We start from the raw sequence: 23681 nt of genomic DNA on the forward strand, positions 1-23681 counted from the left end.
ATAAATCTAAAAATGATAAAAAATAACTTCGATCTTGTTATAGCATTTTAAAAATCGCGGTAACTTATGCGCCGCCTAACTGCTCAAGCAGTGTTGTCAAGTCCAATACAAGATTTTAAAAAACGGAAGTTACTTGTGATTTTTCATAAAAAATATCAAATATCTTTGTAAAATGTTCGGAAACCTACTTTTTTTATTATTTTATCTGAAAGCTTATTTTTTTTTCGATGAAATTCAATAAAAATAAAATTTTTTCACAATCGTTAATTGAATTAAATTTGTAATTAAATACACGGCTTGTGGAATGTCCATTTACATGCATGTAAAAATTATAATTTTTAAAACTAATTATTTCATTAAATATCCCGGAAACTTACTGTTTTTTGATGTTTTTATTAATTATTAGACTACTTAGATTAAATTTACGAATTTTTAGGAAGTTTTAAAAACTTGACTAATTCGCGTGGATCTCCTTAAACATACTGCCAAATTTCTCGTGAGTGTTCCAGGGTTGATTTTTTATTTTTTCTGTCTCTTCTTTCAGACTCTTCCCTTATTCAAGCAATTGTCCAGAAAGAGCTGATAATGGATTCGCCAACCAAAACCCAGAAGTATACAGTAAGTACAGCAATTTTTTAACCAACAATGTCACCAACAATCTACTTAACTTTATGCGTGCACACTAAATTAATTTAACTAGTGTTTCAGTAGTCAAATAATCGGTATTTGTAACTAATTATATCTTAATATTATTCGTGTTTAAAATCTATGACAATAAACAAACAGTTTTTACCTAGTATAACAAAGAGTTTTCTAGCATGCAGTCAACATATTCTTGACTTTTTACCCTGAAAATAACAAGTTTTGGTATAAGGCTAAAGCCAAATTCTGTGTTACCATTAGAAGTTAACCCAGCCATCTTGATTTCAGTATTTTACTAATATAAATACCAAGTCGAGGTCTTTTTTTACAGTTAAACTTATACCTATAAGTAAAAAACTTTAGTATTCTTATTACAAGTATACTAATTTCTTAATTAGGCAAAACTTTCCTTAACCTGATTAACGACATACAGTTTCATCATATGTCGTCACTTGCGAACCGCCTAAAGGATAACAATTGCATAAGAGAGTCTAATTACTTGTATTTATTTACAGAGTACAACTTCGTATGAAAATTCCTACCCTACCTTACGGGCGTATCTGCGGGCGGACCCGAAAGACTATTCGAAGATTAACAATACTCCATGTTACAATAATGAAGGCTGCTGCCCGATGAGAAAAAATGAAGAAAATGCTCGGCCCTCGAATGAAAAAAATTCTCGTTAATTTATGTTTACCACCCTACTCTCTGTCTACCTAATTTCGCTAACGTTTTTTTGTCATTGATTAACTTAATTGAGTTTTTTTAATAAAAATATTTTGATTTCATAAATGTGTTTTACTTCTATTTCATGTAGTAAAATTATTTAAAACCTTATTTCTTGTCCGTAACAACTCGCACCAAAATGTATTCGCACTTTGACAGTGATGAAAAGTATGGCATAGGTCTGCATTTTTATACATCCTAAATATTTATTATTGACATACTTTTATTAGCTTCACCTGTATGTTTGTTTGTTTGTGAGCTTGTATGTTTGTAACTCTGCCAATACTTAGGAACAATAACTGATTTAAGCCATTCACGGTTTCACCTTAATACGGCGTGTACTCCCATTAACACGCTTTTATAATAAAAGAAACAATAAACTTTAATCATTTATGAATGTAATTAATGTCAAGTAGGCGCAGAATATATGATCTCACATATCTTAATAACTAGAGAATAATAACATTCAGAAGACAATGATAATTACTGCTATTAACTTGTGTAGGTTTACTACGCATGTGTTCACAATGTTCATCATGAAGGCATGTGTAGTTAACAAACAGAAATTAACACGAGCGCCCTCACATATCTAATTGTTGCACTTAATTGCTCCGCCACCTACGCTTTAGATGTCAGGCTATTCGCAAGTAGTACTTTGATACATATCATTTGTTTTGATTTGTTTACAATTACACAGCTTGTGTCGGTCAAGTTCATTACACTGAACAATGTAGTATCATCATGCAAAAACATAGAATACAATAACTATACTAACTAACATTTGTATAAATGACAATGCAAATTCACTCTTTGGATAACGTCATCATTTACCTTGAAAGACTAATCGATTTTCGCAGTGACCTGCCTGTCATTAAGCCGAAATGCAATATTTATGGTTTCTATAACATCAAATTGTTTATCGTTTGACGAATTTTCACAGGCTAAAGATAACTGGTCGCAACAAGTAGAACAATATAATAATTAGCCTTCTATGTTCAATATTAGTCACGATTTTGTTTTCATCCAAGTCATTTAAATTAGCTTTTGCTACAAATAATATACGTCGCACTATCCTTGAAACATGATAGTCCAACATGCATCGAGAGTGATCGATGGGTCGTTAATCAGCAGTGCTGCGCACGTGAAATTCTCTTGTAGATCGCGTCGTTATTTGTTTAGCTCTTTGTTGTCTACGTCGTCAGATGTATAAAGAGACCGATTTAATTAAAGTGCATTAAATATCGAGCTTGAATTCAGGGCACTTGTGTGTCTAGTCATTACAATTGTTAGTAAATTCAAGTGAAATAATTATTTAAAATGGAACAAGACGCGGTCATAGAATTTGTGGAGTTAGCCCCAGACATAATAGTGCCATGCGAATGGCCCGTTTGTCGGGTACACAGGATTGTGCTGAATTTAGCGAAGGAAATAATCGACCGGAGTGACTACGATGATCCAGTTTTGCAAGTTAATGGCATCCCGGCCAAGATGCACAGATACGTCGATCAGCAGGGGTTTTTCTATGTCTTCCAAAAAATACCCCATGGGTAAGTCCTATCACCTTAATCAATATTGCTACGCTAATTAACAAGGTAATGACTTGGTTTTTATTTCAGAGACATGCATGGCTCCTACGTTTACGATATTACGTGGTCTGAAGATAGAAATAACAACAAAATGAAGCATTTCAGCAGAACTAATGGAGAATCCAGGCCGAGTAACTGCTCCTGCGCTGGCAATTACACGGTATCGTGTTATCAACTCCCTCCCCGTATCAATAAAAGAAAAGCAGCTGATATAAGCACTGACGAAACTAAAGTAAAACGGTGAGTTGCGAATTAGTCTGTTCGTTATTAAATTTTGTAAGTTTACTTCTAATACGTTTTTTTTCTCTACAGAATGTATCAACGGATTCTCGACGAGTGTGTATCTCACGACTAAAATGGCGCGTCGTATAAAGAAGTTTCATACAAACGGCTCTTTAGACGTCAATAGTAAAGATTCTTACCAGTAACACAGTATTTAATCGATCGATATGGTAGAAATACCAATAAAGCGATGTATAAATTAGGCTATTACCATAATTTAGTCATAGCCATTAGCATAATTGTGATACAGAATAAAATATTGTCGTATTGCGTGTAGTTTTTAATTGAATGTTTCATTGGAATTGAAGTATAGCTCTTATAGTTTCAATTAAAACAACAAGTCCCAATGATAATTTAGCACTTGAAATCGATTCAATTGAGATGAGTCTGTTGGCCTTCTACAGACAGAGACTCATTGTTACGTTTTTGCTCAAACGTTATGTGAGAATGCTTCTTTGTGACAGAAATATCTTGTGACTAATGACCAGTCGATCGGACAAAGACATCATTGATTGATTATCGAGTTTATGAGTTCAGCGGCCCATGCTTTGCCAACCAACTGCGCATTTACTGCATTGCAATAACAATATCGTAAACATTATGCGCCATGGAAATGAATTCCGAAATTTAATTGATATGGCAGTGTCATAAAAATGTAAAGTCATTCCATCAGTTATACCTTCGAAATACAAATAGGGTGTTAACTTGATTTTTTCTGACTCAAGGACTATAAATTGACATCCAAGATTTATTGCTTCTGTTTCTTGTTTGGAAAACTAAAACGATCCAAGGATCTGCTGACTCAATCCGCTCCATCTGCTGGAGACCAGCTGTAACCTTTTGCAGCAAATTTGCTTACAAGTCTAATGTATAGAGATTGTGGAAGCTGCACCAGGCGAGAGAACTACTAGAAAATCAGAGCACACTATATGTTTCGCCGAGGAATAAAAAGGTGTTTCAATTCTAACTGCCTATTAGCATTAGCTTTGGTTATTTTTTGTCGTAATTATTTACGATTGTATCCACTTTATATTTAAATAACAAGTTGGAGTAAAGTTAGACACGGTATTTATAAATTCGTATCTGCATGTTAGTTCTTGTGCGATAATGACGCGCGTACAGAGACAAAAACTCGTTTGCGAGTGGGGATTAGGATTTATAGAGCTTGTAAATAATAACTTCGGTCATAGAATTTCTTATTTTACAACCAGTCTGTTTCTCATCGTGATGATCTACACATCCGCTGCATAAATAAAACTGCGAATTTAAAATGGATCGCTTGAACCAGAAATGTAACGAGATCAAAAAGCTGATTCGTGCGAAAGTGAATAGTGCGGCGAAGGAAGAAAGAAATAGTCAAAAAGCAAACTCTGACAGAAAACAGAAATTTGATTATAAAAAATCTTATAATTCAGAGCAAGCGTCAACTAGCTCAAAAAGTACGCCTCAAAAAGTATCTCTATCAAAAACTTCAGGAAGTAAGCCAGCAAAGTCATATATCGCGGAGAAAAAGAAAACTGCATATCTGGTACTAAGGTCGCCCAACAACAGTGACTGTTCAGGATCCGGAACAACAGACACTACTTCCATCTCTGAGTCATCTGACTAAGTTGAAGAACTACCTTACCGACAGCAAACTGGTCAGCTGTGACATCACAATACTTAACAGTTATTAGTGTCAGTGAAAATGAACAAGTTGTAATTCAAGTGTCTCAAATTGTATCGTGAGTATTTTATGTTTCGAGTATATGATATGCTAATTGTTTTGTTTGATTGCAACCGTTACGCAATATAAAAACAACACAATTCTGAAGTCAATAAACTTTTGTTAAAGATTATGATCAAATCATGAGGTCTGTAACCTAGTCATTTATTGCGTCTTTGCCGAAATGCCATTGACTTAACATGACTCATTTTTGTTGACCATATTCTAATAATATATAAAAGAGCTTGTTATGACCATATTGCATTTCTGGTTTACCAGTCGAACTGAGACAACATAACCTTGAATCTTTCTGCTGAGTAAGTTTTCTTGCAATTAACTATTTATTTAACCATTTGTTGGACAATCACGAAAGTATTCTTTAGTATCATAATTTTAACCCTAAAGCAAAACTTAGGTTCTGAAGGAAATTTATTCTCTTTAATGATAAAGTGATTTTCTCCAGGACTAGAAGATGGATCGTGTAAGACAAAAGTATAACGAAACAAAGAAGGTCTTTAGAGCTAAGTCTCATGATGCTGCAGCAACGACAAGCTTGTCGAAGAACGACGCTGAGAGTTCTGATAAAACAGAAGCATTCTACTCTTTCGAGATAACTCCATCGTCTGGAAAATCTGCAGCTACTTCATCAGCCGGAGTTGAGACAGCAGACTCACGTTCACAGTGGTCTAACTTTTTCAAAAGTTCTACATCTAAGAAATACGATCGACTCTAAGACTCTAAAGTGTTAAAGTGTGTTGGTTAAGTTCTTTGTGTAAGTAAACTACATACTATCCATGTCTTGCTTGTTCTAAACTGCAAATGCTATTTTTAAAGGGAAACTTCTTAAAGTAACGTCAAAAATAATATTCTATCAATAAAATGACTAAATAAAAAGAAGTTTATTGACTAAGTTATTATAATACACTTCTATATGATAAATTACATGTATACATTGCTACACATGCATTTTTTCAAACATATCCTTGAATAATTCTTCTCTAAGGTCGCAAAAGTCACAGAGTTTAATAACCGAATAACTTGGTACAAAAAATGTTCAAAACTAAAACAACACTCAATTGATGCAAAAGCACATTTGATTGGGCATAATGCAACAATTAGACCTGTCGATCACAGCCTATTAAACCAATACCAATCTATTAAAAGCACTTATGATTTTAAACACGACGAAATTTCACTTATGCTTGCAAGCGTAGTTATCAATCCATGTTAAACAATAGTCAGTAGCGTACGGCGCCTTGGACCGGTCCGACTCTTTACGGAACCAAATACAGTCTTTGTAAATTTTTGTTTTTGCTGACACCTCCCCAACTGTAACCGTAGCGCCCTTGGCTGTCTTGTGATAGGTCGCGTGTTCTTTCAAGCTGCTGTACACGATACAATCCAGAGCCGCCGCAGGGTAAGAATTCCACTCTTTAGGGATTATATGCTGTTTTTTCTTAGTGCAGTAAAGATTTTGTGCAGGAGATGTAGACATTGTTTCGCGATTTAAAAGTACGTCGATTTATCTGCGACTGCGTTCTCCTTTTAAATATGTCCAGTCTATATTCAAGCTTTTATACTTGAGCCAGTTTTTTATTCCACCGGTCAATCAACTAATTGACTTTAATCATCTTGAATTCAAGAACATAGTGCATTCGCAGTGATGAATTTTCATCGGTGAGCCAGTTCGGACCAGTGCACGATAAATGTCCGCTTTTGAATAACAAAATTTAAAATTATTACCTTTACAAACTGACTACTATTCGGTAAGCTATAAAGAATCACAAACTTATAGAGCACACAACTAGCCCGTCACACTCTCAAAAATAGCAAACGATGATCGTAGGTCAGGTTTGTTTACTTCTATGACCAGTAGACATTGATCTTGTCTAGCGAGTAGCCGGTTTTTTGTTGTTTGCGTGGTGTTGAAGTTGGTAATGAATTTATTAATAGCCAAAGCCATCAAGCTGGTTCTTTGTTTAAAGACGCGTTGTAACTATTAAATTTAGTAGTCATAATACTTAAAATATTTTGGAAAGTTTCTTAGATCTTTCTCAAGAATTTGAATGATAGTAATAACTAGAGACTTCAAAGCTGGTTTTGTTAAAATTCCGCATTGCCAATTAGTATAATCAGCAGAAGGAGACTTCTATTGCATATCACAAAGTGAAGATTGATGAAGGAATCTCGTTTACGCAATGGAATATTTTCAGTCTTGTAGTTGTGTGACAGGACTATAAATAATGTCAAAAAAATGCTTTAAGTACGTCATGATAAAGGAAATAAAGAAAATTTGGCATGCAGCCTATGTTTTGTTTATACATCCTGCGACGATGAAATATTTTATTTCAACTGATATTGATTTTAGTTTTACCCGAAAGTCATTTGGCTTTAACAGCTTGAGGTGAACAGTTGTTCTTTGTGAGGAGAAGAAAACAAACATTATTACATCAATGAGTACTATGTATGTAAAATTAGCAGAGGATATCCTAGTTCCTTCAAAATGGCCTCTCGGCGGCATAGATACATTAGTGTTAACTTTGGCCAGAAAAATAATAGAGCGGTGTGATTTCATGAGTTCTATTCTCCAAGTAAGAGACATACCTGCTAAATTAGTTACGCGGAAGGGCAACAATAATTCAGTGTATGTGTTTCAGGAAATCTCTAAAGCGTAAGTACTTTTGAGACTTTCATTGACTATAACAGAGACGATACTCTAGGTCGGGGACGTCTATTGTTTCGTTTTCGATTTCAGAGAAACAGTTGGGGCGTACATGTACGAAATAGTCCTACCAAAGGAAGAAAGCAGCATCCGAAAGAGAACATTTAGCGGAAGTTATTCTAGCGACAAGTCCTGGCCAGACTACAATGTCAGCGCCTCTAAGAAAAATAATAAGATATCGTACTACGTGACACCTCCGCGGCTGGAGTAAGTTGCTTTGTGGTGCACCTTTTGTCGAAAACTACCTGGACTATATTCACTCGTGCCAAATTAGGTCTAAAGCAGGTTTTACATTTTCAGTGAGAAAACATTTTTTAGAGCAGAAAGCAACCTACGTGCCGCGCGTCGTCGTGCGTCACGAGTCGTTAAGCAGTAAGTGGCTTGCGAGACGGTAATTGATTTTGGGAACATGCCAATTAAATTCATTCATATTCAACAGGGCGTCGCTTGACACATGAACTGTGAATAATATAACTTGCTGCGAAAAGTAAAGAGGCTAAAGTTTTTTTTTAAATATTTGTCGACGTACTCAATTAACAGTCAGCCAATAGAAGACTTTTATTAATTCAATTTTCGATTGAAGCACCAATTGATAGTCGTAAAAAGGCAGACAATCGATAGTGACATTTAACGCGACTCTGTAATTAATAGGTTTATTTTTCAAACACCTTTTCCACGAAGTCGTAAACTTAATTACCCATAAATTCATTTAATGCTCTTGGGTAGTGTTGGGGTATAAAATTTCCCCCATTTAACTAATGGAATTGAATTCGTTTGCCTTCCATGTAACAGAAGTATAAAATGTAGGTCATCATAGTAGTATCACATTCCGATTGCTGTGCTTCAGCTGAAAGGACGTCGGTGCCCAGTATTGTCCACGACATTTGTTATAAAATCATAATGGCTGAATACTTTGCTGCAAAAAAAACTGCGACTGGAGCCTACTTGAGCATCGGTCGCAACAGGATATCCTGCGCAAGAATTCGTGGCGCCTTTTCTACACCATGGAAATCCGGACTAGTTCGTGCTAAGTCATGGACATCAGTAGCAGCGTCTCAAAAGACACAACAATCTCAGGAAAGTGAAAAGTCTTTTGAACTTCATTTGGTGTGTCGTGAGCTTGAGAAAATAGCAAATGATACCACTGGTCTGAAGAAGGGTCAAAGTGATCAATGTATTTGGAAAAATGAATAAATATTGTTTTTTGTGCTTTTTGTTCTTCCATTTCTACTAACTACGGACTAATGGCACGTGTTGGATTCCAATTTTACAAGTTGTCAATTGAGGATCGCCCTAAATACTATTGCGAAATCCATGTGCTCTAACGATTTAATTAACACTTCATCACTAGAAGGTCATTTTCATTCATAACTATTAGCACCATAGTTTTGATTGTGAATGGCTGTATCATGTCGTCAATTGAGCGGTCATTTACCTCGATCACCGAGTAGAGTTTATCAATCGTTTGGATGGGATGCAAATAAGAAGACTCTCGATTATATAAAAAATATATTCAAATGACCATAAAATAAAAGAAAATATCACAAGGAATATCTTTTAAAAAAGCATTCTGCCTACGCCTCGTCCAGCAACCAAAAGATATCATGAAAAGATTACATAAATTCAATAGATCAATAATTAACATTGTACCTCTATTTCTGCGGACCGTATTTGTCCACGTAAGTGAGAGCGTATTCTTGAGGGTGTGGTTTACTTCTGACATCACCATAACGTTTCATCCACAACCGTTTGTCATTGTACTCCAGCTTAGCTGCTACATCACCCATTTGTACAACTGCGCCTTCTACTTTTCTGAAGGTGTTCCAATGGCTGACCAGGTTGGTTTGGAGTGTTGTCTTCAAAGTTTGCTGTGGATATTCTTTCCATTCCTTTGGTACGATGCACGGTGACTTGTCGGCGTACCGGCTGTAGGGCGTAAACGCCGAATTCTTCGAGTGTGAAAAGGATGATGACGATGATGAGGACATCTTCTTTTGAAATATTACAAGCTGTGCCGTTAGTTGAACTGCAGGAAACGCGTCGAAATTTTTCTTTTATAGGTTCGGGAGATATTTATTCTATCAATCAACCGCTCGAACGATTTTATTATCCTTCTAGCTAGGGATGTGCCAAAAGTTTTATATAATTCGCTCAGTTCTCTCTCTATGGTCAATTATAAGCATTACGATTTTTATACTAGTACAAGTACTATTTTGTATCAAACTCCGACTCAAGGTGCAGTTGGTTTAAAAAATTTGGCATTGATTCTCCAGCTATAGCAAGGGATCGTCATATGAAATTTATTTAATATGGAAAAAATTAATATTTTATGTCATGTCTGCTGTGAACTACTACTCGAATTTCAGGACAAAAAATCTATTTGATTCTTGTAGCATCTCGAGAACCATTTAACAACCTGTCAATTTTAATAATATGATAACATTGATAACGATACAATTGATATTGACGGGTAGCCCTGTAGCTGTTGAATATTTACGGATGACATTGATCATTGAAGGGGACTATCATGATCATTAATTGAGCTACTTGATCGGTCGAGTGGAGCTTGATTTGTTTACATAAATTTCTTGACTCAAATGAGATGTAATTAGGTCACTAACCTACTTTCAATTCAAAGAAAAACCATGCAATGATTTGTTGACTTTTATAAGCGTCAATGAATTATAATAACAATCTAATGGAGAACAGTTAGAACATAAAATGAAGACGAATTTTGAATCGCTTTGTAAGTCAATAGCTTTCCTAATCATGAACATAAATGACGAACAATTTCCAAATATTTTTCGCATTGAAAAAAGACCTCTAACTTTCGAGATCAAGATTCATCCTGTACACATATATTATTTAAGTGTAGGTACATCGCAGAGTTCGTAGACGAATATACATTCGTATGTGTTAATTCGAGCATATTTGCAAAAATCTAAATAGCGAGGCTTATGCCTTATTTTTCCTTTTCCAAAATTAATGAGTCATTCTACTTATATGAAGAAAACTTCGTAAACTTATCTCGAGGAAATTTCATAATAATTAATCGAAAATCAACTGTTTTCGCTCACTTAAATACTTAAGAGGTTGTTTACATAAGCCTTCTGAATGTAGGTACTTAATATATATTTCATTCGAGTGTTGTTTTTGTTTGTTGTGTTGTTTTGTTTGATTTATGTGGTGTTTTATTTTTGCGAGTGCTTTTATGTGCGGGTTTTTGCTGAACGAAAACTTTTCGGTATCTTCGTAAACACACCAAGATGGTAACGAGCTAATTAATATTAACTAAATAGTTAAGGTTATGTGCGGTCAGGGAAAGGTCTCCAAAATGAGGTCAAAGCCCAGACAGCGGCGGTCTTGTCTTGTTGGTAGGATGCTGTTTCATAAGTAGAAAAATTAGGCGTTCGGAAGCTCAGGCTTTACGAGTTTGTATTAAAATGGGGACTCGCTGAAACTCATTGGGGCCCGTTGCATGAAAGCTTGTAATTTGTAATACAAGCGGAAGTCTGACTAATAAAAGGAAACACATAAAAAGGTTTTCTTTTATTTCAAGTTACAGTTTACAGTGAATGGCGCCAGAGAGGTACCATGTTAGCCGACTTTTAGGATATTCTAACCATTTGATACTTACTAGGATTTATTACACAATCTATTCAACTAAATCTTGTTTACACCGATAGACAGCGAGCTGCAAAATTACATGGACACATTATGAATAGAATTCATTCATAAAGTGGCCATACACTTTTGTAGCTGGGTGTACTTGTACATTTTACAATAAAAACATTCACATATTTAAATTATTTTATTTTACTCCTGCCTCAGGCTTCCTCCCGGGAATACGTGAATTGTACAAAAGACATACAGAAGGCATGTAAGTGGTTCATGAATACGGCATACCGGTATTTAGCGTTCCTTGCTTTCCAATTCACAAGGCATTTTATGCTTGACAGTGAGCTCAATCACTACCGTACCAGTTTGACGTAGGCCTGCAACACCTTGCTGTATTAGGAAGTTAGATTTGTACTGGTTATTGAAGCGTTGTAACTACTAAGCGTGTTGAATAACAGGTCCAGGATCGATCTTTGCCGGGACGTCACAGCGTTGGCTCTCCGCCAGGATTGTGATTGTGAGTCTTGGTAATGTGGTTACCGATGAAGGTTTAGGAATATGAAAATGTCAGTGTGACGCAGACACATTGTTCAGAAAATTCTAGAGCGCTTTGAGGAAAATACAAGACAAAAAAGCGGCCAAGTGCGAGTCGGACTCGCCCATGAAGGGTTCCGTACCATTTATGACGTATAAAAAAAAAACTACTTTCTAGATCTCGTTCAAACCAATTTTCGGTGAAAGTTTGCATGGTAATGTATATCATATATTTTTTTTAGATTTTTCATTCTGTTATTTTAGAAGTTACAGGGGCACACATTTTTTCTCTTTGGAAGTGTCTCTCGCGCAAACAATTTAGTTTAGAAAAAAATTATATTACAAACCTAAATATAATTTTTGAAGGCCTATCCATAGATACCCCACACGTATGGGTTTGATGAAAAAAATTTTTTTAAAAATTTTTATGACGTATTAAAAAAAAACTGCTTACTAGATCTGGTTCAAACCAATTTTCGATGGAAGTTTGCATGGCAATGTATATCATATATTTTTTTTAGATTTTTCATTCTGTTATTTTTGAAGTTACGGGGGCCCCCAAACTTGGGATTTTGCAAGTTATTTCTAGCTAGGTACTCAGAATAACGATGTCTTTCGATCCTATTAGAAAAAAGCGGCCAAGTGCGAGTCGGACTCGCACATGAAGGGTTCCGTACCATTTATGACGTATTAAAAAAAACTACTTACTAGATCTCGTTCAAACCAATTTTCGGTGGAAGTTTGCAGGGATATATATTTTTTAGTTTTATCATTCTCTTATTTTAAACGTTACAGGAGGGGGGGGGGGGGGGCACACATTTTACCAATTTGGAAGTGTCTCTCGCGCAAACTATTCAGCTTAGAAAAAAATGATATTAGAAACCTCAATATCATTTTTAAAGACCTATCTATAGATACCCCACACGTATGGGTTTGATGAAAAAAGGTTTTTTGAGTTTCAGTTCTAAGTATGGGGAACCCCCAAAATTTATTGTTTTTTTTTTTTTTTTTGTGTTAAAATCTTAATGCGGTTTATAGAATAGATCTACTTACCAAGTTTGAACAGTATAGCTCTTATAGTTTCGGAAAAGTGGCTGTGACATAATCGGACAGACAGACGGACATGACGAATATATAAGGGTTCCGTTTTTTGCCATTTGGCTACGGAACCCTAAAAATCGTATGTATGAAATTTACTGTATGCATTTTTTTATACCACGCCGGTGGCAAATAAGCATACGGCCTGCCTGGTGGTAAGCAGTCACCGTAGCCTATGGACGCCTGCAACACCAGAGGTATTACATGCGCGTTGCCGACCCTTTAAAAACCTGTACACTCCTTTTTTCAAGAACTCCATACTGTAGCCACTCGGGAAAACCTCGGCAGAAAGCTCATTCCACAGCCGAAGCGTTCGCGGGAGGAAATTTCTCTTAAACCGCACAGTACGCGACCATTTAGGTTCGCCTTACATGTACTCGTATGTTACTACTTTCAATATACAACATATTACTACTCACGTATTTAATCACAAAATTGTATTGAATACTTATTAATAATTCTTATTGTGGCTGTGGACTCCATATAACGTAACGATTCACTGCCTGTAACGTCGACATTTGTTGGCTATAGTTAGTTGACATCAGTACTAATTACTCTCTATATAACGAAAACTCTCCATAACGTCAAAAAACGTCCGGTCCCTTGAGTGTCGCTATCTATTAGAGTTTATACTGTATCAGCTTTGTAAAAAGTCATTTATGCTATAGAAGCACTGTTTAACTGGCCATTAAAACACTCTTTTTTAAAGGGCAACGGTGGTGGTGGTAATGATCTATGGGGAGTCGGTTAAATATCTTTCTACTCATGCATACGACACTTTTTGAAAGGAGTGCTGAATTACGGTTAGGGCGTATTATGTCGTACATGTATTTAGTTCGGACTACTTGAGTAGTAGTTTTTATTTATATTATCCTATAACTTGTTTCAGCGGAATTTATATTATGTGTCATTAATAATCAACATAAAAATTTACATCTATTTGTGTCCTTGCAATAATAACTATTCTACGTAAACGCACCTCGTAAGCCCTTCATCGAGAGCACGCACTTTCACTCAGGATATACCTCAGGGGAGGAATGCCTCATTTATTTTTCCACGTCTCACCACTTTTCCCAAGGGCACGAGTTCCACTTTCTTTTTTAATAACAACACGCAGTCTTACGTTAGTCTTGTGAAAATATATTGACTTTGATATCTTGATGAGTCATGAAACCAGGGTGAGGGGACAAAAATTCTGATTAGCATATTACTTAACGTTTGTTGCTTATCGTTGTCGTTCAGTTCAAGTTACCAACCATTATTATACCTTACATTAACTGTTTACAGGACACGTCAACAAAACTTACCCGCGACCCAGAAAACTTTTCACAGCTTTTAAAATTACAAACGTAAAAGGTTTTGGCAGCAGTCGCACTGCTCGCGGGGCGTATAAATCTGGGATCTGTTTAAATTTTAAGGGAAAGTGCGACCGACGAAACTGAAGCCAATGGCCCAGTAATGGGCTACAGCCCCCCAGGGAGTTGTGTAACGGGCAGAATTATTGTGCGTCGACTGTCGGCACGGGTCTGGCTCAGAGCCAGCGCGCACTGTGACTGGCCTCTAAGTACCCACTGTTCCCGGGAAAACATTCTGGTATTTATTGAACCTCCTCCAGAAACATTAAATTAAAAATCAAATTTGGAAGACATAAAATTAAGTTAAGAATTACTTGAAAGCTTGGAAACATTTACGGCACAGGAGAAGAATCCCTCCCTGTTATGAAACATTGTGACTGACCTTTAGTTTTTGTAAGACGCCCGCCTGAGATAACTTACTTACCAACCCCTAAGACGCCCTCGCCTCTTACCTATTACCCAAATTCTCGCTGTCCTCACCTTTTGTAACCTGATATTGCGCAGAAGAATCAGAAGCTTAGCGTAAAATATCTACAAAATACTATACCCACATAATCTTAGGCACCGAATGGGTCTGATTATTGAAGGTTTGAGTATAAACTAAATTGTGCGGAAAATAAACAAGTTTACTTATGAAGTGAGTTGAAGAGGAACAATATTACGCGCACATACAGGCTATCACAATAGTTTGCATGCAAAGTAGGGTAGGATGGGGGAATGTGATAGGTTCTGGCCGTTTATTTCCATTGCTTACTAAGCGTGAGTCGAATGTCCAGGCAAACATTAACTAGGACTGGGACTTTGAGATATTAGTAAGAATATTATAGAGAATATAAGACAGCCAGTTTCCTTATGAACTTAGTCCCGTTTGATATCATGTAAAATAGGAGTGTCACAAAATTTATAAAAATTGGAAGTTACAAACTATTAAATTATATTCAAAATCTTCATCAAATCGCGGTAGGTAAATTGTGAAGGTCCGTTGTGGGAGATCGTTGTTCAGCAGTGGACTACTACCCCGCTGATATAATGATGATTATGATAATGAAAATGTTCCAGTATCCTTAACAATTGACTCCCTTATTCATGAACGTGTACTAAAGTTACGATGCCGCTAATCATCGTTTGTCCCTTTCCATCATACCAATACGTCGGAAAGGGAAAAACGATGATTAGCGGCATCGTAACTTTAGTACACGTTTATGAATAAGGGGGTGAATGTATAACCTTTCAATATAATGAGTAATGACGTGCATTTATGCCGTTGACAAACCTGAATCGTATAGCGAATAAAAATATATTGAGTGTTAAAGGAAGTTAAATGTTATGGAAGTAAGTCAAGTAGACAAAATGTATACTTTGGTTAAGGTTTCTTTGTAAAGAAATTACTAAAATTACATACATGTTTGCAAAATAGCTATTAATCGTACACCCCTCTATCTTTGCACTATTCGTAAAACACATTTCGGTAAAAAAGAGTAAGAAAGGGTCACCAGATGTTGAGTATTCTTTTACGATACAATGGTACTAAGGCGCTTGGGAAATCTAATAAAAGTTAATAAAACTAGCACTGTCCCACACGAAATAGTTATTGCAACGTTTACAACGTCTGGAAATGCTTTCAAAATGGTTACCGGTTGGTAACGACTGTAGCTGTAACAGCGAAAATTATCAGTTCAGTTAAATCGTCTATTAAAGAAATATCTATCTACTAAGTGCATTTTAACAGTTATCTGTGCGCTTTAAAGCCAGTGCGAAATACACACCTTTTACATACTAGGAAGAGACACACAAGCTACAAGTGTTTGTTAATAAGGCCCTCCGGTCGGTCTTCCGCAATTTCTGGCCTAAGACCATAAGAAATGAGGATTTGTGGAGTATGTACCGACAACCTCCGATTGCCCAAGAAGTAGCGTTGCGGAAATAGAGAGAGATCTGACATACCCTTCGAAGAGGAGATGCGAACAGTGTTTGAGTGGCGGCCTCAAGGCGGAAAATGAGCCCGCAAACGCCCAGAACGAGCTGCGAGTCGTAGGGTAGGACAGATCTGGAACAAGGCCAAGACGGTTGCTCAAGATAGAAAGGCGTGTAAGGATCTTGTGGAGGCCCTCTGCACCTCCGGGGTGCCCAAGGACCAACAACAACAACAAGAGTAGCGAGTGATAATCACATTCGGGGCTTATAGCTGCTCCTAGTAGAGCTAGGACCGAATACTTAATCATTTTGTTTAAAGTTGCACACACTTTTTTCATTTGGTAATTTTACGATATTTTATTTTCTAGCTCTTTGTGCTAAGTGCCTTTTATCAAAAGTGTGAAATGTGTCCAGAGATTTTTATTTCCATTCCTTACCATTTTTCATACTTTGTATGATGGTAACGGAATGGAAGGAATGTAAAATATATGGAAGTTTTGGGACACCTTTTTTAGGGTCCCGTAGCCAAATGGCAAAAAACGGTACCCTAATGGATTCGTCATGTCTGTGTGTCTGTCTGTCCGTCCGTATGTCACAGCCACTTTTTTCCAACATAAGAACTATACTATACTGTTGAAACTTGTTAAGTAGATGTATTCTGTGAACCGCAATAAGATTTTCACAAAAAAAAGAAAAAAAAATTTTTTTGGGGATTCCCCATACTTAGAACTGAAACTCATTTTTTTTTTCATCAAACCCATACGTGTGGGATATCTATGGATAGGTCTTCAAAAATGATATTGAGGTTTCTAACATCATTTTTTTCTAAACTGAATAGTTTGCGCGATTGACACTTCCAAATTGGTAAAATGTGTGTCCCACACCCCTGTAACTTTTAAAATAAGAGAATGATAAAACTAAAAAAAATATATGATGTACATTAAACTTCCACCGAAAATTGGTTTGAGCGAGATCTAGTAAGTAGTTTTTTTAATACGTCATAAATGGTACGGAACCCTTCATGGGCGAGTCCGACTTGCACTTGGCCGCTTTTTAGGGTTCCGTAGCCAAATGGCAAAAAACGGAACCCTTATAGATTCGTCATGTCCGTCTGTCTGTCCGATTCTGTCACAGCCACTTTTTTCCGAAACTATAAGAGCTGTACTGTTCAAACTTGGTAAGTAGATGTATTTTATGAACCGCATTAGGATGTTTACACAAAAATAGAAAAAAAAACAATAAATTTTGGGGGTTCCCCATACTTAGAACTGAAACTCAAAAAATCTTTTTTCATCAATCAAACCCATACGTGTGGGGTATCTATGGATAGGTCTTCAAAAATGATATTGAGGTTTCTAATATAATTTTTTTCTAAAATGAATAGTTTGCGCGAGAGACACTTCCAAAGTGGTAAAATGTGTGTCCCCCCCCCCCAGCACGGCTAGCACATGATGGGCGCGACAGTCGACAGGCGAGAAAACGCCGCGACATAGAGCTTTCTCGCAAATCGGTAGCATAAGACGCGCGCGACAACGCGCTGTCTCGCGGACAAATGTCAAAGCGACATAATTTTGTCGTTTGACAGTTCCACGCGGGATACTCTCGAAACTCGTAGCACAAGTGCACTATGGGAGAGAAAATATCCCGCGTTTCAACGTCAAAAGGAGAGAAACTGTCTTCGAGGCTAGAGGGTCGCGAGAAGCATATTTTGTGGAAGTTTTGTTGAATTTGGTCCTAAAAGAAAGTAAATTTTCTATATTTTGTATTTATTTCATACTACAGCACTTTTCTGTGTAAGTTTAATATGAATCCCGAGTTTTATGATTTGTGCGTTAGCTACGTAGGTAAGGTGTACGTGGTATCGCTTTATAACATACCTATATCTATAACATGCCGCTAATAACAAAATGATTGTATTTTTTCACATTTACTTGTTTGTTCTCTTAAGTTAAATGAAAACCCGACAGAAAAATTTAAAGCCTAAGATTGTGCCACCACATCAACAAAGCAAACAGTTTGATGGCGAATAAGAGCAATTCCTAGCTGAGCAACTTTTCAAATCTCGAATTTTTGAAGCTATGTTTCTGTCGCGCTGCGGTGGGCGGGAGCGGGAGCTATCTAAGTGTGAGTGCGCGCACACAGATGCGAGACGCGAGCGCCCGCTCATTGCGCGCCGTTCTGTTGACATTGCCGGCGAGCCGGCCGGAATTCATCCTGCGCTGCCCGACACAAGTTGTTTTTGATGTTATCACATAATATTGTTTTTAATTATTATATTAACGACCAGTTTGGCCTAGTGGGTAGTGACCCTGCCTACGAAGCTGATGGTCCCGGGTTCAAATCCTGGTAAGGGCATATATTCGTGTGATGAGCATGAATATTTGATCCCGAGTCATGGGTGTTTTCTGTGTATTTAAGTATTTATAAATATTTATATATTATATATATCGTTGTCTAAGTACCCTCAACACAAGCCTTATTGAGCTTACTGTGGTGCTTGTCAATTTGAGTAATAATGTCCTATAATATTTATTTATATTGATTATTTATTTATTATATTATACTGTATCTAGTAATTAATTCAGATAAAGACTACGAAAAAGAATGAGGTCCTTGCTTCGGTCGTCGTACCTATCCGTGACAATAAGTTGGGTATGATCATGGTGTGTTGTGAATTTTTTTAAGTAGGTATGGTTAACCTACAATCTAAATAGTAGTAGTAGTACGATGGGGCTAAACTTGTGCCGTCTTATTGAAGAACGTATCGCAATGACAATCTGGGTAAGGTATGTTGGGATAATGCCGGACAATTTTGGGATCAATTGAGAGAACTCGCGATTTTTTTTTTCTAGATCGTGTCAGATTCTTGAAGTACAGAGCAAATCGTTAAATAATAACCGTAGATTCGGCCTGAATTTTGGTAATCTTCAATATATAAAGGTTTTAGTTTTGTACACGTGTAAAGATGAAACATACTTTTTTTAGGGTAACAAGTGTTTTGCCATCAAGGGGTAACATCGGATGGTGAATAAAAGTTGGTTTAAATGGTGGTGGTTGGCTCTCAAACTTTGATACTTATGTCATAAGGTAATTTGATAAGTAAACAATGTGCTAACAATTGCGATTTTGACGGTAAAATATTGCAATTATATATATAGTTGATATACAATCTTTTTTGCATAAAATGTAAGGATCGTATGCAAAGAGTAAAGTAATAGAATAAAATATATAGGAAAAAAGAGCCCTCTTGAAGCATTTTAAGGAAACTAATTTCGAAGTGCTATCTCTATTTTGTATCTGAAACTAACTATATATGTGTGCGTTCGCATCTACGTATGCATCCGTATGTGTAGGTACTTTCGTACTACATAATATTAGGTCTACTTCGGCGGTATACATGTTAGTTTTATGTTTGATTTCTTGTAACTTTCATAGTTTTGTCAAAATACTAACTTGTAAGCCACCCAAACAACATGCGGTCTAATCGCTAAAACGCAATCTCCAGGCAGCCTTTGGGCAGCGGAAATTAAAAAAAATGACATTGTCAGTAAGTAGGTGTACATACACATACATACAAAATAGACTACCTAAATCTTTTCCTTTTGATTTACCGTCGCGTTGGTACTGGATAATAATAAGGGTACGAAAGTGTGATCAAGAAAACAATAAATGTGATAATTAAGTAGGTAAATTGAAGAAAATTTAAAATTTTACCTACACTGTTGTTTTTTAAATGGGTAAAGATCGTATTGTTTCTTTCCGATCTTTACCTGGAAGGGTCAAAATTGGATATTGGTCTACAGCAATCCTAGGTCTGTTTTTGATTGGATTGTTTTATAAATAAACATCTAAAACGAAATTATACATTAACACAATTACAAAAACAAACACATTTTCATCACAATACACAAAATAAATTACAGGGCCTGGACCCGGGTATGTCCTTAAACTACGTCAAAAAGAGAGGTATGGGCACTGTGAATGTCATCTCGCCTTGTGTGGTAGGGCACAGCACAGCGGATGTCATTCCAGATCTAGAGCTGAGCCCAACTGGGGAAGTACCTCCACCTTACAGAAAACCGCAGCCAATTAACACTAGACCCTACTCATAGTGTTGCGTTCCTGCCGGTGAGTAAGGTTGCCAGAGCTCAACGAGGGGCGGGGGGTTAGGGTCGGCAACGCGCATGTAACTTCTCTGGAGTTGCAGGCGTACATAGGCTACGGATACTGCTTACCATCACGCGGGCCGTATGCTTGTTTGCCACCGACGTAGTATAAAAAAAAAGGGCGACGATCGGATACACGAAATTTACCTTGCTCTATGTGATTGCGCATAGCACAAGCCCAATATCCCCGAGTGGCGCTGGGACACTGGCAGTCGAGGCAATGAAATGGCATCTTACACAATGTTGCCAACATTAAAAAAGAAAGCCAAATTAGGGAGAAATGAATTTGCTACGTTCTTCACCCACATCCGGTATTATCCCAACATACCTTAATCGTTGAACCGCCGCATTTCAAAATGGCCCTTATTTTGATATCGGCTAGCCGTAATGTAAATTTGCTATCTAGTGGTTTACTTGTGACGCACAAGTGTGAGCAATGCAATACAATCAAATTGTTAATGGGTATTTATGATGTTTTAATCAAAATAAGCAGGTTGTACCTATTATCCTACTTAGCTTTGTTTACAGGCCTTTAATAGTAAACATAGCACTAAACATAAGCACTACATGACCTGCAATGTAAAAAAATACAAAAAAACGGTTTGAAGTGACAGACCATTACGGGTACATTTTAGAATAGAATAGAATATACTTAAATCTTTATTACGAAACCATGGTACATAATAGTTGTTACATTACAGAGTGGCACCCTTTTCTTAGAACTACGTGGTATTTTGTACGGCGATCGACTGTTGGTTGTTGGTGTATTTTTTCTCATTTTAACCATTAACATGTTATGCCCATCACTATTCCTTCTGTGTACGTATATTTAGAAACTGTCTCCGCCTCTAATTCGTGCGATAAGGACAACTGCAGCTCGGACTAAAATTCACACGCAAAAAACTCAAAAATCGAGGTTTCGCTCTCGACTGTTTCCTCCTCCAAAACGCAATCAATCTGTATGAAATTTTGGAAACTGCAAGAGGAAGAAATAATCTATGCCGCTATGTTTTGATTTTTTGGATATTTTTTGTCATATTTGTATACTGTGCCTTTTTTTACAGCCAATTCAATTTAGCCGTTTTTGCGATTTTCGAGGCGCTGTATCTTTCTTCAACATAAAATAATCCAAAAAAGCAAAACATAGCGGCACAGATATTGATGATATTGATCTTATTTGAAAAAATCACTGCTCTAGGTTGAAAATCCAGGGAGGAATCAGTCGAGAGCGTTTGTATGGAAAAATCTCAACTAGGAATTCCTCTTACAAAATATTACTTCGCTAATCCACGAAATAATTAAGTGCTAATAGTCAATCAGTGCTAACCCGTTATACTTACACGCGCATTTTTACAGTCAATGCATGCAACCTCCCACCTAAAAAATATAATATACGCAAATAGTTAAATAAACCAGCACCTAAGTACAAAAACTCGTCACGTGTTTCAATTGACTGTTGGATATAAACCGCGGTCTCGGGGTTTAATTAAAGGCATATCCGGGTACCGATGATTTATAATATGTGTACAAACACGCACCACGTAGAGAGGATGGGAGAGGATCGTGCTGTGAGAAAAGCGTATGTGGGGCACCCGGGTGGAAAACGTACGTCTGGGCGTCCCAGATACCGCTGGAGCGACGCGTGTAATCATGTGCTAGCCGTGCTGTAACTTCTAAAATAACAGAATGAAAAATCTAAAAAAAATATATGATATACATTACCATGCAAACTTCCACCGAAAATTGGTTTGAACGAGATCTAGTGAGTATTTTTTTTTGAATACGTCATAAAAAAAAAAATTTTTTTTTTCATCAAACATATACGCGTAAGGTATCTATGGATAGGTCTTCAAAAATGATATTTAGGTTCCTAATATCATTTTTTTCTAAACTGAATAGTTTGCGCGAGAGACACTTCCAAAGTGGTAAAATGTGTGTCCAAATCCAAAGTGGTAAAATGTTGAACAAGATCTAGTAAGAAGATTTATTTTTAATACGTCTTAAATTGTACGGAACCCTTCATGCGCGAGTCCGACTCGCACTTGGCCGCTTTTTCTAATAGGATCGAAATACCTCGTTATTCTGAGTACCTAGCTAGAAATAACTTGAAAAATCCCAAGTTTGAAAAAAAGTGTGTAATCGTAGTGCATAACTTTAAAGGTGCTCCACTGTAGACCGCATCATCACTTACTATGTGAGATCGTGGTAAAACGCCTGCCTATCTTCCATTAACAAAAAAATGGCTTGTTAATTTTTTGTTCATTCGGAATGAATGATGCGAATGAAAATATCCAAGACTGTTGGATAGTTTCACTAATGAAGTCATTTTCGTGTGAAGAGCCCAAAATGAAAGACAAAAATGAACGCAAAATGAACCGTCTGATTTCACCTTAAGTAAGCGAAACGAGTGAAATGTCACTGCTAACTACATTGCTTTGTTGTAGGTACTCCCCCCTGCCCGACACCAGCTTGCACCTGCCGCCACGCAGTTGTTGATATTCGCCACCCTTTCCAGTAGATTTCCCTAGGTAAGTTAAATAAATATTATTTCTTCCACTATTGCTCTTTTACTGGCAATATTTTTACTTGTACGCTAAACATTTATGTGTTTGTCTAGTTTTAACTTTTAAAAAGACGCGAAAATTTTAACATTAACTAAAATACTATTAGGACCACTAAACAAAGGAAACACGCATGTGATACTTCTGTAGTTGTAGGCGTCCATAGGCTACGGCAATCGCTTGCCATCCGGCGGGTCGTGCGCTTATTGGCGACGGACGAAGCATAAAAAGGTTGTTCTAATAAAAAGTACTTATAAGATGTATATCTTATGTTTATATCTTTGATGTGACCTTCCCTCATTTATTCAAGTTTTCTCCCTAGCGATTTGCCTCGAGGGCTCAATCATGTTGTAATGTTGCTCTCAGCGTGAAGTAATAAAGTTTCATATCAAAGAAAATATATCAATAATATCAGAAATTTGTGGGGTACGAAATAATAATGATATTGGTCAATGGTCACCCCCACCATACTCCCTCAGCTGCTCGAGCTATGCGTTAGGACTAACACACAAGAGAAAAAAAATCGAATGTGGATTCGGCTCTTCCGTGCCTTGACTACAAAACATACGTAATCATGGATCATCCCTATACTGGTTACCAAGATTCGTGAGGTTAACAGGAATAGCAGGCCATTACTACTTTACACGATGTTAACACTTCAGCTTCACCGATCAACATACGGGTATACAACGTAAGTACACACCTACACAGTGTATTTGAAATAATAGGTGGCTGGGCGTTTTGTATCGAGTTGGATCAGATCCTGTCGTTG

The 23681-nt window shown here is 36.8% G+C and overlaps 2 protein-coding genes across 2 annotated transcripts in view; one reads left to right on the forward strand and one right to left on the reverse strand.

Moving 5' to 3' along the window:
• LOC133519507 (synapsin-like) overlaps nucleotides 1-23681 on the forward strand; it is a 145153-nt gene that overhangs the window by 23664 nt on the left and 97808 nt on the right. The gene's annotated exons all lie outside the window — the stretch shown is intronic.
• LOC133519458 (uncharacterized) lies at nucleotides 8406-10070 on the reverse strand. Its single transcript, XM_061853463.1, has one exon. The coding sequence runs from the start codon at nucleotides 9649-9651 to the stop codon at nucleotides 9316-9318; it is 336 nt and encodes a 111-aa protein (XP_061709447.1). The 5' UTR covers nucleotides 9652-10070; the 3' UTR covers nucleotides 8406-9315.

This window comes from Cydia pomonella, chromosome 7 (assembly GCF_033807575.1).
Source record: "Cydia pomonella isolate Wapato2018A chromosome 7, ilCydPomo1, whole genome shotgun sequence".
In the NCBI taxonomy this organism is placed as follows: Eukaryota; Metazoa; Arthropoda; class Insecta; order Lepidoptera; family Tortricidae; genus Cydia; species Cydia pomonella.

Bases quoted from the DNA above. Each gene is read 5' to 3' on its own strand.
- LOC133519458 (XM_061853463.1), bottom strand. From the start codon at position 9,651: ATGTCCTCATCATCGTCATCATCCTTTTCACACTCGAAGAATTCGGCG.